Source organism: Mustelus asterias, chromosome 23 (assembly GCF_964213995.1).
Source record: "Mustelus asterias chromosome 23, sMusAst1.hap1.1, whole genome shotgun sequence".
Taxonomy (NCBI): domain Eukaryota; kingdom Metazoa; phylum Chordata; class Chondrichthyes; order Carcharhiniformes; family Triakidae; genus Mustelus; species Mustelus asterias.
This window is the reverse complement of record NC_135823.1, coordinates 59230620-59249837: the sequence shown is the minus strand read 5'-3', so window position 1 is coordinate 59249837 and position 19218 is coordinate 59230620. Positions and strand designations below refer to the sequence as shown.

Sequence of the window (19218 nt, the reverse complement as noted above, 5' to 3'; positions counted from 1 at the left end):
CTGTTGTATCCTCTGACAATCCCCGGCACTATCAGCAACTCCACCAATCTTCAGGTTATCCGTAAGCTTACTCATCAGACCACCCACATTTTCCTCCAGATCATTTATATATAATACAGCAACAGAGGTCCCAGCACTGATCCCTGTGGAACACCCGTAGCTACTGATCTCCATTCTGAAAAACACCCTCCCACCGCTACTGTCTGTCTTCTATGACTAAGTACAGTAAGGAGTCTCACAACACCAGGTTAAAGTCCAACAGGTTTATTTGGTAGCAAACGCCACTAGCTTTCGGAGCGCTGCTCCTTCGTCAGATGGAGTGGAAATCTGCTCTCTATGATTTGATTTATTATTGTCACACGTGTTAACATACAGTGAAAAGTATTGTTTCTTGCGCACTATACAAAGCGCTGCTCTATGACCAAGCCAATTCAGTATCCATCTGGCCAGCCCACCCCGAATCCCATGTGATTTTAAGAATAAAGAAGAAATATCCTGTTTACATTTGGAACACTTACTTTTTTCGCATTGTTAATGATATAACTGGTCCAGATCCAGTTTCGCTTCAGATGCCCAAAGAAACTAGAATCCAGGCCAGCTGCTCCAAGGCCATCCCCCGGTAACTTCCCATCATCCACCAACGTCCTACTGCCCCTGGAGGGATTGAGGAGAGAAATCACTAAAAGCAACATCAGTTTGTTCCAATCTGAAACTTAACACAGACTCAAACCATCAACAATGTCAATGGGGCGGCACGGTGGCACAGTGGTTAGCACTGCTGCCCCACAGAGCCAGGGACCCGGGTTCGATTCCCGGTTTGGGTCACTGTCTGTGTGGAGTTTGCACATTCTCACCGTGTCTGCGTAGGTTTGCTCCGGTTTCCTCCCACACTCCAAAGATGTGCGGGTTAGGTGGATTGGTCATGCTAAATTGCCCCTTAGCGTCAAGGGGACTAGGTAGGGTAAATGGGGATGGGGCCTGGGTGGGATTGTGGTCAGTGCAGACCCGATGGGCCGAATGGCCTCCTTCTGCACTGTAGGGGTTCTATAATTCTATTTTACAGAATGAATAGGGAGTGGGGAGAGTGAGAGATAGCACACGTACAAGGAACTAAGTTATACTATGTAATACATATTTCAGAATACTGCCGAACCGATGGTGAAAGAGCGGGGAACAGCTCGCATGTGACACCTCGCTTTAATTTGAATAATTCAAGATGGCAAGCATTAGAAGTAAAACGCACGTGGTGTGCTCCAGCAGGGAACATTTGTGCTCCAGGGTGTTCTTGGTGGTTGCTTCCTGCTCCATCGCTGAGTTAAGGGCGGTGTCATCTGTGCCCTCTTGTGCAGCCTGGCCAGCACTTTTGTTTAAGCGAGGAAACCGAATAACTCCTGAAAGCAGAAACAAAATCGTTGTTTGCAAGAATTCTTAGAAAGAGGAACAGGGGGTTTGGTTCAATAATCGTATCCACTTTTCACTGATCAACCTTGCATACCTTCTAAAGAGCCTGTGGAATTCATTACCACAGGAAGCAGTTGATGCCAAAACATTGAATGCATTCAAGAGGCGGCTGGATATAGCACTTGGGGTGAATGGGATCAAAGGTTGTGGGGAGGAAGCAGGATTAGGCTATTGAGTTGGATGATCAGCCATGATGGTGATGAATGGCGGAGCAGGCTCGAAGGGCCGAAAGGCCTCCTCCTGCTCCTAACTTCTACGTTTCTATGTTTCGTCTACGTTTACCATCACATCCCTCAAATAATCTACCCCTTTATATGTGGGTGTGTGCGTGCGTGCGTGTTACAGCTTACTCAAGGGGTCAAGTTGCTGTGGCAACATGTATTTTTACATGCATGTTGTAGTTTGGAGCTATGGATGGTGATGGAGGAGGCCCCAGTGTTCTTTCCAACACACGGCTGACCAGGAATCTCTCCCGCCCTTATCGCCTGCCACTGGGTGTGTGTTGGAAAGATTTCAAGATTGATGCTCACCCTCTTTGGCCGTGTTGTGAAGGCACCTTCCTTGGCTATCAAGTCCTGAGAGAGCCACTGGCCGACCCACTGTGCCACTGTACTTCCTCAGCTGACCTCTTAAGTGGACCTAATTGCTTTTTGAACCCACTTACACTTTGTGCATCAAAGGCTTCACCTGGTAACTTATTTCATGCTCAAGGCTTTGGGTAACAAACAAAATTTTGTCAAACTACCCAAATTACTCCTCTTGTAAAAAAACAAATTGCTGAAAAATTTGAAATATAAACTTAGTTTCTCGCAATCGGCTGTGTATTTGCAGCTGAGTGTTTTTATTCCTGATTTTTAATTAAGTGTACCAGAATTTCCTTGGGTCAATTTTGTCATTTTCTTATGATATTGAACAGGTCAATTGGGTTTTCTCAAACTTCTTCCTTTTCCCAATGGAAGTCTGAACTTTGGTTGTGTTTGTACATTGCGTAATCGCTGATACCTGTAACCATCTTGCTCCTCTCTTTAAACTGTTGAGAATCTTTTAGGTGACCAGAACCACAGACGGACGCCAGATAAGACAATAACAATAACAACACTGTATTCACCGACACACAATCACTTTTGATTTTTACCATATTCCAGGGATTTGTTCACAATGATCCTCGGAACCCTTTGCTGACCAAAGCTCTTTATTACTGTGCCATTCAGCACTCGAGGTTCCTTATTCCTATATTAATTATTTTATGCATACGCAGGGCCTCACCCACCACAGAAATAACCCCAGCACAAATTCTGAAGTGATCTAGGGGAGATGCACCACATTGTTCACAGCGTAGATGCTGAGAGGTTGTTCCTCCTTGTGGGGAGTCTAGGATCAGAGGACATAATCACGCCAATTTAAGACAGAGATGAGGAAGAATTTCTTCTCTCGGAGGGTAGTGAATTGGTGGAATTCTTTACCACAGAGGGCTGTAGAGACTGGGCTGTTAAGTGTGTTCAAAGCTGAGATGGACAGATTTTAATCGGTAAGGGAATCAAGGGTTATGGGGATAAGGTGGGAAAGTGGAGTCAAGGATGATCACATCAGATCAGTCACAATCTCATTGAATGGGAGAGCGGACTGGATGGGCCAAATGGCCTACTTCTGCTCCTACATCTTATGGTCTCATAGCAGCATATTCATTATCTAATGGACCAGTGTAAATGCCCCGCTCTATAATCTGCGTGTGTAAAATAGAAACATCACGCTCACGTTGCATCTTTTAACGTAACACAGCGGTTAGCTGCGGCACGGTAGCACAGTGGTTAGCACTGCTGCTTCACAGCTCCAGGGTCCCGGGTTCGATTCCTGGCTCGGGTCACTGTCTGTGTGGAGTTTGCACATTCTCCTCGTGTCTGCGTGGGTTTCCTCCGGGTGCTCCGGTTTCCTCCCACAGTCCAAAAGATGTGCGGGTTAGGTTGATTGGCCAGGTTAAAAAAAAAAAATTGCCCCTTAGAGTCCTGGGATGCGTAGGTTAGATTAGTGGGTTTAAAAAAAAGGGATTAGCGGGTAGGGCCTGGGTGGGATTGTGGTCGGTGCAGACTCGATGGGCCGAATGGCCTCCTTCTGCACTGTAGGGTTTCTATGATTTCTATGATTAGCACTGCTGCCTCACAGTGTCAGGGACCTTGGTTCGATTCCCGGCTTGGGTCACTGTCTGTGCGGAGTTTGCACATTCTCCTCGTGTCTGTGTGGGTTTCCTCCGGGTGCTCCGGTTTCCTCCCACAGTCAAAGATGGGTGGGTTAGGTGGATTGGCCATGCTAAATTGTCCCTTAGTGCGAGGGGGACTAGCTAGGGTAAATGCATAGGGTTATGGGGATAGGGCCTGGGTGGGATTGTGATCGGTGCAGACTTGATGGGCCGAATGGCCTCCTTCTGCCATGGGGAGAACGTGCAAACTCCACACAGACAGTGACCCAAGCCGGGAATCGAACCTTGGTCCCTGGCGCTGTGAGGCAGCAGTGCTAACCACTGTGCCACCCACTCTCCCTGTCTCTACTGAGTGTTTACTGGTTCAGTCACACGGATGACACTTATTAGATGTAATTAATCAATTCAATATGCTTTGTGCCAAACTCCAAGTAGATTTGAGTGGAACTACTGGCAATTTTCAAATATAAATCTTCATGAAAGCACAGTGCTATAGAAATGACAAGGCATTGGAGATCAAATGTGTACATCTGGAGCATGCTTTGGAAAAACTTCAACATGGTTTTATAAATCTAAACTTAACTAACTTGTGGTCTGTAGTTTAGAGGTGGCTTAGAGGAACAATCATTGTTAACTAGCAAACATGCATTAGAAAATATATTATAATGAAACAGTTAAACAAAGAAAGAAATCAATATGATGCTTTACGATTTTATAGATGCAGAAAGGTAATACAGCTTGAATACAGAAATATACTGGAGTACACTGCAGCGAATCATGCTGTGGGACAATCAGTTCAGTCAAAATGGAAGTCGCTGCAGGGACTCTGAGTGCATGTGACAGTGTAAACATTTCAATTTATAATTGAAGATGCCTGAAGATTGGAGGGTGGTAAATGTTGTGCCTTTGTTTAAAAATGGCTGCAGGGAAAAACCTGGGAACTACAGGCCAGTGAGCCTCACATCCGTGGTGGGTAAGTTGTTGGAAGATATCTTGAGAGATAGGATCTACAGGCATTTAGAGACGCAAGGACTGATTAGGGACAGTCAGCATGGTTTTGTGACTGGAAAATAATGTCTCAAATTTGATTGAGTTTTGGAAGGAGTAACCAAGAAGGTAGATGAGGGCAGTGCAGTTGATGCTGTCTACATGGACCTTAGCAAGGCCTTTGACAGTGTACTGCATGGTAGGTTGTTGCATAAGGTTAAATCTCATGGGATCCAGGGTGAGGTAGCTAAATGGATACAAAATTGGCTTCTAGAGGGTGGTTGTAGAGGGTTGTTTTTCAAACTGGAGGCCTGTGACCAGCGGTGTGCCTCAGGGATCAGTGCTGGGTCCACTGTTATTTGTCATTTATATTAATGATTTGGATGAGAATATAGGAGGCATGATTAGTAAGTTTGCAGATGACACCAAGATTGGTGGCATAGTGGACAATGAAGAAGGTTATCTCCAATTGCAACGGGATCTTGATCAATTGGGCCAGTGGGCTGACAATCGAGTTTAATTTAGATAAATGTGAAGTGATGCATTTTGGTAGATTGAACCAGGGCAGGACTTACTCAGTTAATGGTAGGGCTTTGGGGAGAGTTACAGAACAAAGAGATCTAGGGGTACAGGTTCATAGCTCCTTGAAAGTGGAGTCACAGGTGGACAGAGTGGTGAAGAAGTCATTCAGCATGCTTCGTTTCATTGGTCAGAACATTGAATACAGGAGTTGGGACGTCTTGAAGTTGTACAAGACATTGGTAAGGCCACACTTGGAATACTGTGTACAGTTCTGGTCACCCTATTATAGAAAGGATATTATTAAACTAGAAAGAGTGCAAAAGAGATTTACTAGGATGCTACTGGGACTTGATGGTTTGAGTTATAAGGAGAGGCTGGATAGACTGGGACTTTTTTCTCTGGAGCGTAGGAGGCTGAGGGGTGATCTTATAGAGGTCTATAAAATAATGAGGGGCATAGATCAGCTAGATAGTCAATATCTTTTCCCAAAGGTAGGGGAGTCTAAAACTAGAGGGCATAGGTTTAAGAGGAGAGGGAAGAGATACAAAAGGATCCAGAGGGGCAGTTCTTTCATACAGAGGGTGATGAGTGTCTGGAACAAGATGCCAGAGGTAGTAGTAGAGGCAGGTACAATTTTATCTTTTAAAAAGTGTTAGACAGTTACATGGGTACAATGGATATAGAGGGATATGGGCCAAATGTGGGCAATTGGGACTAGCTTAGGGGTTTTAAAAAAAAGGCGGCATGGACAAGTTGGGCCGAAGGGCCTGTTTCCATGCTGTAAACCTCTACGACTCTATGACTCTACACTGCGGTGTTACAGGTTTGAAATTAAGAGAGAACTTGAACAAAATTTTAAACTTTGTTTCTTCCCCTTGTAGTTCGGCAGTGACACCATGTGGCCAAACTACGCATAGCACGGTGTTGCAATAAATTTAGACAAAGGACAGTCAAAATCAGCAAGCACATAACCAAATCCAGCCGATTATAGAATCCCTACAATGCAGAGGGTACCACTCAGCCCACTGAGTCTGCACCCACTCTCTGACAGAGGATCTTAACCAAGCTGTCTCCCCCACCCTTTCCTCGTAACCCCACACATTTACCCTGGCTGATCCATCTAACCTACACATACCATAGAACCATAGACCATAAGATATAGGAGCAGAATTAGGCTATTTGGCCCATCTTGGAACCCTAAGGGGCAATTTTAACATGGCCAATCCACCTAACCTGCACATCTTTGGAGTGTGTGAGGAAATTGCAGTGCCCAGAAGAAACCCACGCAGACACGGGGAGGACATGCAAACTCCATACAGACAGTCACCCAAGAGCAGAATTGGGCCCGAGTCCTCCCTGGCGCTGTGAGGCAGCGGTGCTAACCACTGTGCTTTCGGATCTGCCCTTGGCGCTCCTTCTGACCCACTGCAGACTGAAAATGAAAGAAACATATTCATCAGCCTAGTTTCCTAAAATTTACAATCAGGAAGTTATCAAGGGGTGGCACAATAGTTAGCACTGCTGCCTCACAGCTCCAGGGACCTGGGTTCAATTCCCGGCTTGGGTCACTGTCTGTGTGGAGTTTGCACGTTCTCCCCATGCCTGCGAGGGTTTCCTCCGTGCTCCAGTTTCCTCCCACAGTCCAAAGATGTGCAGAGTAGGTGCATTGGCCACGCTAAATTGCCCCTTAGTGTCCCGGGATGCGTAGGTTAGAGGGATTAGCGGGGTAAATGTGTGGGGTTGTAGGGATAGGGCCTGGGTAGGATTGTGGTTGGTGCAGACTCGGTGGGCCAAATGGCCTCCTTCTGCACTGTAGAGTTTCGATGATATTCTATAAGTGATTGAATGTTGTTTGCTTTTTTTAAAAAACAAGTACAGTTGAAGTGACATTCTCATCAGCTGTAGCATAGGAGTCGGGGAAAAAGACCCCAGACACAGAACTATGGTGTATTGAACAAGCGAATTCACTGGTTGATAGTTCTCGGTTGGACTGATACAGAGCAGGAATACATATCTATAGAAATGTGGTTTAAAGAGTATCCAATAACTTGGTGGACATTTCAAGGACAAAAATTACTTTCAGCACGGCTGCAGTCAAACTTGGAGTGAACAGATCTACAATCTCTTTAACTTGCAACAAGTTTGAGGGGAAAGAAAGGCATGGTGGTGTAGTACTTAGCACTGCTGCCTCACAGTGCCAGGGACCCAGGTTCAATGCCAGCCTCGGGTCACTGTCTGTGAGGAATTTGCACATTCTCCCCGTGTCTCCGTGGGTTTCCTCCAAGTGTTCCGGTTTCCTCCCACAGTCCAACGATGTGCAGGTTAGGTGGATTGGCCATGCTAAATTAACCCTGAGAGTCCAAAGGTGTGTAGAGGTTGATGGGATTGGCCATGGTAAAATGTGAGAGGTTTCAGAAATAGGGCGGGGGAGGTGGGCCTGGGTAAAATGCTCTGTCAGAGGGTCGGTGCAGACTTGATGGGCCGAATGGCCTCTTCTGCACTTGTAGGGATTTTATGATTCTATGAAAGAGAGTAGGGACTACTGAGTAAGAATGGATGGTCTGGAACTGCGCTTACCTAGTGGTGTATTCAGGCAGACACACATAAGATCGAACCAGAAGCTTTCTACATCCTGCAAGCTGTTTAGAGCATAGCAGCGGTTATCAAACGGCCGGCTGCTTCTGGCCAGGTTGTAGTGTGGATCACAGCTAGTAGTGTCAACGATCATGGCATTCTTTTTGATATAAACAAAAATCTAGAGGGAAAGAAAACAATCAGAGGTCAGCTTGCAGCTTCAGATTTTTCATATTATGCCAAATAATCATAGAATGAATCACAGAAACCTTTTCAGTGCAGAAGGAGACCATTCAGCCCATCGAGTCTATACCGACAACAATCCCACCCAGGCCCTATCCCCATAACCCAATGCATTAACCCTAGCTAGTCTCCCTGACACTAAAGGGCAATTTAGCATGGCCAATCCACCTAACCCGCACATTTTCGGATGTGGGAGGAAACCGGAGCCCCGGAGGAAACCCACGCAGACACGGGGAGAACGTGCAAACTCCACACAGACAGTGACCCAAGCCAGGAATCGAACCCAGGTCCCTGGCGCTGTGAGGCAGCAGTGCCAACCGCTGTGCTGCCCTAATAGTCCCACAAAGTGGAATGATTTAAGCAGCTCAGCAATGCAGCCACGTCAGTGTGGCAGGAGAGCTGGACACTGGCAGAGATGGGAGGACAACACGGCAGGATGGATTTCACGAGGTCATCCTGTTTAAAAAGCTACCACGGGCAGGTGCTTTGTGAAAGGCTGGTTGTCTCTTTCCCCAAGTGTGAAAATTACCAGTATGTGAAAAGGAAGAAAATCTATTACGCCTGAGTGCGTGTCACATATTTATTAAATAAATAGCCAAGCCTTTGGAAAAACAAATGAAGTCATTACGAAAATGAAGAGTTTTGAAGTTAAAGTTAAACTATAAACATACAAAATCTTATTTAAAATTAAAATAATGTTAGGCAAACAAAAAGTACAAGGCAATATAGGCGAACGCACCTCAGTATGTTTTCCCTAAGCTTAATTACAACTGCAAGTATAATTTTGTAGAAGGATTATATTATGTATTAAATGGAATTTAGATACTGAATGAAGCAGCACGCAGGCACAGTGGTTAGCATTGCTGCCTCACAGTGCCTTGGGTGACTGTGTGGAGTTTGCACATTCTCCCCATGTGTGCGTGGGTTTCCTCCGGGTGCCCCGGTTTCCTCCCACAGTCCAAAGATGTGCAGATTAGGCGGATTAGCCAGGCTAAATTGCCCCTTAGTGTCTCAATGTGTGTAGGTTAGGGGAATTAATGGGGTAAATATGTGGGGCCAAGGGGGTAGAACCTGGGTGAGATACTCAGTTGCAGGGTCAGTGCAGGCTCGATAGGCCAAATGGCCTTCTTCTGCACTGTAGGGATTCTATGATAAAACTGAACCCGAGGACTTGACGGACATTGTCCCCAGTTAGATAGCTTTCTGTTGTATTAAATGATACAAGAATGGTACATGATGCAAAATGATTTTCAAACCTTCCAGATTCTTCAAACAGTAAGCCTCCATTCAGAGATGCTATACTGCTCTGCAACATTGTACCATTATCAGATACTAAGGATAGGCAAGATAGGACAGAGACTGATTTATGTCTCATTCTTCTCTCCATACAGGAAACAACCTATTGGCTGTTTGGCAGCTCTTCCTCGACTTCCACCAGAACAATGGGAAACCTCTGCACTCAGCGTACTGCAACAAAACACAGGCTCAACTGATGAACTATTCTCAGATTGGGACGGTACTATCGAGATCAGTGTTGTAACAACGCAAAGCTGGGTCACTTAACGTACAGAACAGGAAGGTGACTGATTTGTGAAAAGGGAACATTTGATCGGAAGGAAAATGGTCTGCAGGTCAAGGTCTTAATTTTCTTTTAACTGAGTTTTCTTCATCAGAACTGGAAGTGCGTGATGCCAATACTGGGTGCCTGTAACAGGAATTTTGTTCCTCTAACTTTCACACACTAAGCTAACATGGGGAGGCGATGGCCTAGTGGTATTATCGCTCGGCTATCAATCCAGAAACTCAGCTAATGTTCTGGGGACCTGGGTTCGAATCCCGGGTCAGTTTTTATCATAGAATCCCTACAGTGCAGAAGGAGGCCATTTGGCCTATTGAGCCTGCACTGACCCTGCAACAGAGTATCTCACCCAGGCTCTACCCCGTGACCCCACATATTTACCACGGCAGATGGTGGAATTTGAATTCAATAAAAATATCTGGAATTAAGAATCTACTGATGACCATGAAATCATTGTCGATTGTCAGAAAGACCCATCTGGTTCACTAATGTCCTTTAGGGAAATCTGCCGTCCTTACCGGGTCTGGTCTACATGTCATTCCAGAGCCACAGCAATGTGGTTGACTCTCAACTGCCCTCCAAGGGCAACTGGGGATGGGCAATAATAAATGCTGGCCAGCCAGTGGCATCCATGTTCCATGAATGAATCAAAAAACATGCACAATCGTGCTTTCCAAGAAACTTAGGTTCAAACCATCGGAGAGAAAAAAAAAGTAGCTTGCCAAGACAGGCCCACACAGCGACGGTGAAAATATCATGAATTCTTGTAAAAACCCACCTAGTTCACGAAAGTCCTTTAGGGGAGGAAATCTGCCTCCTTACCTTGTCTGGCCGACTTGTGACTCCAGACTCTCAGCAATGTGGTAGAGGCGGCACGGTGGCACAGTGCGGGTTAGCACTGCTGCCTCACAGCGCCAGGGACCCAAGTACCATTCCCGGCTTGGGTCAAGGCCTGTGCGGAGTCTGCACATTCTCCCCGTGTCTGCGTGGGATTCCTCCGGGTGCTCCGGTTTCCTCCCACAGTCCGAAAGACGTGCTGGTTAGGGTGCATTGGCCATGCTGCATTCTCCCTCAGCGTACCCGAACAGGCGCCGGAGTGTGGCGACTGGGGGATTTTCACAGTAACTTCATTGCAGTGCTAATGTGAGCCGACTTGTGACACAAATAAATAAACTAACTGTCCTCTAAAATGCACTAGCAAGCCATTCAGTTCAAGGGTCAACTAGGGATGGGCAATAAATGCTGGCCCTGCCTGTGGCAGCCACATCCCGTGGAAGAATAAAGAAAACAATTAGTAATTGTCTGAAATGCAGTCACTCAACCCATCGATACAGGCACTGGATTTAAAACAGCACAAGCACGATTCAGAACCAAAAAATTCAGACTTTAGAATCGTCAAACTTTTTTTTGGAAAGCCTACCTGATCTTTCTCTTGAAATTTTTCAGTTGGGCCGAACTGCAACAATCCCATATAACAAAGACGTTGCAAACTTTCAAAGATAGAAAAGATGTATCTCCTGTAAACACCAAAAGTAAATTCACATGACTTGCATCAATGATGATATACTTTGCTGTTCTGTCAGCTGCGGCTCATTTGGTAGCACTCTCTCCCCTGGGTTAGAAGGTTACAAGTTCAAGCCCCAATTCAGAGCTCAAGGACAAAAATCAAGGCTGACAATCCGAGAGCAGTATTGAGGGAATGCTGCACTGGCAGAGGTGCCACATGCCGGACGAGGTGTTAAACTGAGGCTCCATCTGCCCCCTCAGTTGGATATAAAAGATCCCATGTCCCTGTTTCGAGGAAGGGCAAGTGAGTTATCCCTTAATGAACATGACAAAAAAGATGACTTGGTCCTCAAAAGATGATCTGGGGGTGACACTGTGGCACAATGGTTAGCACTGGAGTCTCTCAGTACCAGGGACCCAGGCTCGATTCCGGCCTTGGGTGACAGTGTTTGGGAATTTGCACATTCTCCCCGTGTCTGTGTGGGTTTCCTCGAGTGCTCTGGTTTCCTCCCACAAGCCATAAATGTACAGGTTAAGTGGATTGGACATGCTAAATTGCCCCTTAGTGTCCCAGGATCTGTGGGTTAGTGGGGTAAATACTTGGGGTTACAGGGGTAGGGCCTGGGTAAGATGCTCTGTCGGAGAGTCAGTGCAGGCTCGATGGGCCGAATAGCCTCCTTTTGCACTTTGGGGATTCTATGTGGTTATCACATTGGGATCTTGCTGTGAGCAAATTGGCTGCCACAATCTCTCCTTTACATCAGTGACAACACTTCAAAAGTATTCCATTGGCTGTAAAGTGCCTTGGACATCAAATGGTTGTGAAGTACGCCACGTAAAGACAAGTCTTTCTTTTGTTTGAGTTTCCAAAGAGCAAAGTGTTAAATTCCCATGAATCTCACAACATTTCCAAACAGAAATATAATACCACTGTTGTTTACTGGGATGCATCACCTCTGATTAACAAATTATTCTTGCATTGTTGTAAGAAGCACTCTGTAAAAGATTCACTTGACAAGCGGTGTTTTGATGGATCCAATTGCTGCTGAATATTCAAAGAATTAATAACTTATTCGTTATTGCTGAAAAAAGAGACATGTTGCCGAAGCTTTTTGTCTTGCACACATCAGGTCAAATGCAAGAATGCCAAATTTCAAATGATCACAATAATACAGGAGAAAATAAAAGTGCTGATTGGTTGGCAAGCCAACACTAATTGGCCACGATATTGCCACAGAGAAAGCAATGGGGAACTTTAGGCTCCCCAAGTTCCCAGGTAATTCAAAAAAGGAGCAAGAATTGAAAAGATCCCTTTTCCACATAGAGAACAGGTCCCCATTTACTCCTGTTGGAAGCATGTTGCTTCCAGCAAGAGTAAAAGGGCTATGTTTGGAGCATGACTGATTACCTTAAACAGGTTGGTTAGTTTAGTTATTAGCACACTCACGATTGTTCAGCAAGTGCTACCTAATCGCGGAATCACATCTAACAGTAAATGTTGTTTTGGGTTTTGCAAGCGCAGGCTGGTTGAGTATGGTCTATTATAAACAACCAAAGGAACATGCTACTTGAAACTTTGAGTTTCGTATGCCATTTGTAAAACATACAAACTCAAGTGACGGAAAATCCTGAAGTGTCTCCATCTTGGCTAAATAATCCGCCAGCTAATGAATTTAAATAGATATAGCAGATTGTACTGCAACAACTAATTATTATTCAGATCAAACTCACTGGGTGGAGAATCTTAAAACCGATAAGCTCGTTCAGGAAGGTGACTGATTTGTGAAAAGGGCACATTCGTCTCCCAAGAGGTAACGTTCTGCAATGTCCAGGTTTTAATTTGCTTTAGAAAGTTTCCTTTATCAGGGTTGAAAGTGTGTGGTGCCAATGCGGGGGGGTGCCTGTAACAGGAGTTTTGTTCCTCAAACAGGGGGTACAAAATTTCACCTAGCACTTGTGTTCAAGTTCTCTTTTTGTTTTGTAAACGGCACGTTCGTTAGCGAACCAGTATTTATGCTAAAAGAAATAGTTACCCGTCTGTGCAGCGAGAGTACAGCTTGTTTCTGAAAATACATTTCACAATCCTTACCGCTTATAAAGAAGTTGCTGCCTCATGGGTTGAGGCAAGTCCCTGACTAAAGTGTGCTTCATGTAATGGTCATTTAAAAACTCATCCAGGTTTTCAACCTGTTAAAAGGAGGCAAAAAGAATATTTTGAGCAATTAAACGCCTTCACGGAAAGCATGTGTATGTAATTTAACCACAAAATTTCATGTAATTATTGGGACATCTCATTTATAACGAAAATACTTTCAGAAAAGTTAAAACTCAGTACCCATATAGCTTAAATTTAAGGAAATTATTTTCTCTTTAATTCTGACTCATATGGACTGTTTCTCTCTCCACAGATACTGCTTAGGTTTTCCAGCCTTTTCTTCTTTTGTTTCAGATTACCAGCACCCAGCAGTACTTAGCTTTTATTTTTATAAAGTATATGTGCCAGAGGGATTTAGGATAACCTGGTACTAAAAAGCTAATAAATCGGGGTAGACTACTTCAGAAATAAATATGGTATAGAAAAAGCACAAAGTGCCAGGAGTTATAAAGGTACTGTTTCGCACAGAAACACATATGACCATTGTTAGAAGATTTAAACATGCATTTTTATATATTCTGTATTAAAATGTACACCTTGGCCAACTACAGACTGCCCCAAGGCATAATGTTAGAAGATTTAAACATGCATTTTTATATATTCTGTATTAAAATGTACACCTTGGCCAACTACAGACTGCCCCAAGGCATAATGGAGTAAGACGAACCACATTCTTTAAGAACAATACAGCGACAGAGCACAGTTTTTATCAGTATGGGTTATAGAAAGTACAAGTTTCACAGACACTATAACGAATGGAATAATTCAATTTCTTCTGATAAGAGATTGCTCAGCAGACAGTGGGAAAAGAACTCTTGAACTCTACGACCTACGTAATTGGATTACTAAGAGACAGTGGGCGGGAGCTTTCTGATTCTACGGACCAATGAATTCTCATGCTGCCAGAGAGTAGGATGGTTATTGGTAAATAATTCACACCAACATGATTGGCTCATCCGGTTAGGATGACAGAGTAGGCGGGCAAATGATTTCTGAAAAATGTATAATTACAGTAAATCTTAACCAGATAATTTAGAGTAATTTGAACTGCCCCAAACGGCTCTCCCTCCCTGCGGACCAGGCCTGGGCAAAATAAAGTACATCTTCAACCAAAATTTACTGTCTCCGCGAGTTCTTTGTATTTGCTGAGTTTCACAGTAACTTCACTGCAGTGTTAATGTAAGCCTACTTGTGACTAATAAAAATAAACTTTAAACTTTGATTACTCCTCATTTATATGTATTAGCTAACATAAAGCTATGAAATGCGTTGGAATCACTATAAAGTTAGTTAGTTCCCTGGTTCATGTAGGATGCCAACATGTTTCTATTACATTTATAAAACAGCTTCAACCATATTACATTATAACAAATAGAGACCTTCAGAAAGAGCAGAATGACTTATGACTGTCACCTACCATGGCGTACTATTTCCAGCTAGGCTGTCAATGGCATTTAACTCACTCAATATAACAATACGTTCAAGAAAAAAAGTCATTGTATTACCTTGTGGCTGACTTGTACTATCTGGACGAAGATAGAGAGGGGAACACAAAGCAGTATGTCACTAATGAGAGCCCAACCATGTCCAAACTCTCTGTGAATAGGGATAGGAGGACAGTATCTCTTCCATGTTGCCTCGTCCACATAAACTGTTAAAGACAGTTAAATAGACCAGTCACAACTGCAAAAAACAGAATACAACTTCCTCTACTAGCTTTTGCCATGCTCAAAACAGTGGTCACACTAGCCTAATTTCTTCATATGTTTTTAGGACAACAGACTTAAAGCATGGATCAAGAGAGTGGATCCAAATATTTCTCTCCAGAGACCTGTGTGCATTTGAAACCACAAAACCAATAGCTTGGAATCACAACTCAGAATTCATCTCAGTCAAAAAAAAATGGATTTACAGGGTTGCAAATATTTTGAAATAGCAGTACAAGGCCAGATAACAATCTAGATAGTGGGGCTGCGGAAAAGGAAAATCGCAATGAGTGTACTGAGGTAGTTTCAGATATTGTAGATGCATTGGGCAGCACGGTGGCACAGTAGTTAGCACTGCTGTCTCACAGCGCCAGGTTGGGTCACTATCTGTGCGGAGTCTGCACGCTCCCCCCGTGTCTGCGTGGGTTTCCTCCGGGTGCTCCGGTTTCCTCCCACAGTCTGAAAGACGTGCTGGTTAGGTGCATTGGCCGTGCTAAATTCTCCCTCAGCGTACCCGAACAGGCGGCGGAGTGTGGCGACTGGGGGATTTTCACAGTAACTTCATTGCAGTGCTAATAATGTAAGCCTATTTGTGACACTAACAAATGAACAAAACTTAATGGCCACTTGCATGTTTAACAGCAAAGATTGGGACGTTCGACGATTGATGTGTTTGGCATCATGATTTCCTTAGAGTTGCAAAGGAAAAGAAGATGAGTGAGAAATCATTGCTGGAGCAATTGGAGTTGCCTCAAAACTCTGGTTTAAAACAATCAAACCTTTTTTTAATGATATGAGCTGAAGTTTGACCTGCTCAGTGACAACACAGGTGTTTGTCAATTGTACATTTGAATGTCCCACGGGAATTATAAAGGTTATAAATCTCACCATTGCTTAGTACATCAGTGTCACTCCCAAAGTCCAAATTTCTAGTATTTAAGTTATGAATTCCAAATTGCTGGTACTTAAGCACTAGTTTTATAATTGCAAAATTGTTAATTTGAAGTTTGGATATTGTCTAAGTTGTTTGTCTATTCAGCGAGCATGGGGAATACGTGATGCCAATTGCTCTCAAATGCCGTCTGTGATTTCAACCAATCAGACTGCTCCTGGTTGACCTCACAGTCAGTATGGGTGCTGATGTCATGTGTATGCGCACTCGTATACGGTCGGCAAGTTGAACGTTCACCAAGGGCAGTAAACAACCTGAACACGCTGTCAGCAGAGTTCAGATAAATGATCTTTTTTGGCTTACAATAAATTTTGCAATGTATCTGAACATTTACTGCCTTGATGCTGACGTCCAGTCAGCATCGAGCTGTTTTCAGTAGTGAATTATCAGACCAAGTCCTCTCTCAAAGGTGTATGGCAAATGTGGATTAATCATGAAATGTCAAGCACTATAACTTTAACACCAATATCAAATTAAAGTTTGTGGTAGTGCATACCATTTGAGCTCCTACCCAATAAAAGTCTACAGTAAAAACAATCATACAGCACTTTAGCATTAGATTAGCTTGATATCATGCCAATGGATACAGCTCTCAGGGAAAGGGTCCCAATTTTAATTAGGAGCTCTGTCCAGTAACTAAAGTTCCTCTTGTTAAAATGTAATTGCTATTTTGCTTTTTGTTTTAAAATGAGGACTAGGATGGCGCAGATCACCCAGTCCTGTTCTAACCTGCACAGTTTTTTGTTTCAAATTGTGTGCTAAGACAACATCTTGCTCCATTGGGTATAACATGAGGGCAGCATGGCGGCATAGTGGTTAGCACTGCTGCCTCACAGCGCCAAGGACTCGGGTTCAATTCCTGGCTTGGGTCACTATCTGTGTGGAGTTTGCACCTTCTCCCCACGTCTGCGTGGGTTTCCTCCAAGTGTTCTGGTTTCCTCCCACAGTCTGAAAGACATGCTGGTTCGGTGGATTGGCCGTGCTAAATTGCCCCTTAGTGTCAGGGGGACTAGCTAGTGTAAATGCATGGGGTTATAGAAAGACCATAGAACAGTACAGCACAGAACAGGCCCTTCGGCCCACGTTGTTGTGCCGAGCTTTGTCTGAAACCCAGATCAAGCTTTTTCCTCCCTATTTCCTCCTGTTATGGGGATAGGGCCTGGGTGGGATTGTGGTCGGTGCAGACTCGATAGGCCAAATGGCCTCCTTCTGCACTGTAGGATTCTATGATTCTATAACACAAAGCTCTAATGTTACAAGAGTTGTTTGAGGAGCATTATTTTAACCTGTTCTTTCTTTCATGTCAATACTGTCAGAATGAGCGTGACTTTGGAGAATAACAAAAGCTCAAATTACCAGTCTCTTTCACGTGCAGATGTTCTATGTCCCCTTCCCACTGGCAAGCTCCACCAATCTCAACTCTGGTCGATGACCCCACAGGCGTTTCATCAGCGGCTGGTTTGTCCCCACCCACATCAATGTCACTGGTCTCATTTGATGTGGACGCGACAGCTGCTTCTTTGGGTGCGTCTGTGTCCGAAGCCTCTTTCGTACTATTTTCTGCAGCACCGGCTGAAGGCGCAGACGGAGCTGCTCCCTCGGAATTTCTTCGAAGAGGATGTCCATAGACGATGTACCACAGGAACATGTGGACCAGGCGGAGGCGAGGCATTTTGGGAAGGAAGCCAAGAGAACGCCCGAGCCCAGGAACTGAACAAAATGTGAAATTTTTTAAAATTACAGGCATAATTTACAGGCATAAAAGTGTAAGTGATGCATATTTTTGCTGATCTCTATATTCAGGCAAAATCATTAAATTAGTGCAACACAACAGCTGTCACATCAGGCAGAGGGAAATAAATAGCAACAGAGTACGAGAGTAAAGCATAAATAGAAAACAATAGCTAGGCCAAAGTTTTAGAATGCTTTGTACAATTCTGAGCCCCTGTTGTAGACATAATGTTGAATCCATAGAGAAGGTACAGTGCAGAGAGTTGAAACACTGGAATTCTTCTCACTGGAGTAGAAAAGACTCAGGGATTTAATGAATTGAATTGGGTTAGATCACTTCCATTTGTTGGGAGTCAGCGATCAGGGGCGGGACATCAATTTCAGACTAGGAGAGACTCAGAGAAATTTCTTTCTGCAGACGTTTGTAGGATCACGACCACCTTATGCTCCCAGGAGTGAAAAAAAAAACTAGAACGTGCTGGAGGAGAGAGCAGGGTAGTGAGTTTAATTTTAAACTGATATTGATTTGATTTATTTTGTCACGTGTATTGGGATACAGTGAAAAATATTGTTTCTTGCGCTTTACAGGCAAAACATACCGTTCATAGAGTATGATGTGAAGATGCCGGTGTTGGACTGGGATGGGCACCATAAGAAGTCCCACAACACCACGTTAAAGTCCAACAGGTTTATTTGGAATCACAAGCTTTCGGAGCGCTGCTCCTTCATCATCAGGTGAGTGGTCACTCACCTGATGATTAAGGAGCAGCGCTTCAAAAGCTGGTGATTCCAAATAAACCTGTTGGGCTTTAACCTGGTGCTGTAAGACTTCTTACTGTTCATAGAGTACATTGGGGAGAAGGAAAGGGCAGGGCGCAGAATAGTGTTGCAGTTACAGGTAGGGTCAATAGAAAGATCAGCTTAATATATGATCGTATCGTTAGAAAGTTTAGAAGAGTTAGAGTTCCGTTTTACAAGCGCAGAACAGGAGTGAAAGATGAAATTCGAGGGTATGCTGGGGGCAGCTCGCAAGAAGTCACCTCACTCTGGCGCCATTTTGTTTTCCACAGGAAGAGCCAAATATCTTTCGTGTTATAATCATCCTTTCCTGCAAACAGGCTCTAAAACAGGACAACATCCATTCTGCAACTGCTAATTAACAATCGTGGCTCTCTCCAAATAGTCATGCAGGTTTTTTTTTTACCGATAACAGGGCGGTAATTCTTGAGTGGAGTGACGCCCATTTTCTCATCGGTTTTGCTCGTGGAGCCCTTGCTGGTGGTCTCGGCTTTAGTGCTTTGCTCGGACCCGGATGATGGAAGCGCCGAAGCATTTTCTTTTGTCTGTTTCTCCTTCTCTTTCTGAGCGTGGAGCTGCAGCACCTTCATTCTGCAAAATGAAAAGTCCAAGCAGCCCACAGTTGTCGCTAACTTAAAACACGTTTAACAAATGCAGCAGACACAGAAATGCAAGGAGATTACAGTGACCTGAATTATTAAGTCAGTCTCATTAATGGAACTTTGACACTGGTAGAATTGTTTCCCCCATATCCTAGTCCCAATATTTTTGTTGCATTTTTGTTGGAAAATAAATTGAATTATCCAGTAC

The 19218-nt window shown here is 44.1% G+C and overlaps 1 protein-coding gene across 2 annotated transcripts in view; it reads right to left on the bottom strand.

The window, feature by feature from the left end:
• The window catches only part of gtf3c1 (general transcription factor IIIC subunit 1), a 97450-nt gene that overhangs the window by 45993 nt on the left and 32239 nt on the right, over positions 1–19218 (bottom strand). The window contains exons 14-22 of one of the 2 annotated variants that reach the window (XM_078240740.1): positions 18815–18999; positions 17236–17589; positions 14727–14872; positions 13156–13253; positions 10981–11077; positions 7742–7919; positions 6492–6596; positions 1244–1391; positions 519–654 (exon numbers count right to left, since the gene is read on the bottom strand). In XM_078240740.1, the coding sequence (XP_078096866.1) occupies positions 519–654; positions 1244–1391; positions 6492–6596; positions 7742–7919; positions 10981–11077; positions 13156–13253; positions 14727–14872; positions 17236–17589; positions 18815–18999 (1447 nt within the window). The remainder of the gene's footprint in view (positions 1–518; positions 655–1243; positions 1392–6491; positions 6597–7741; positions 7920–10980; positions 11078–13155; positions 13254–14726; positions 14873–17235; positions 17590–18814; positions 19000–19218) is intronic. The other variant, XM_078240741.1, reaches the window with a different exon arrangement.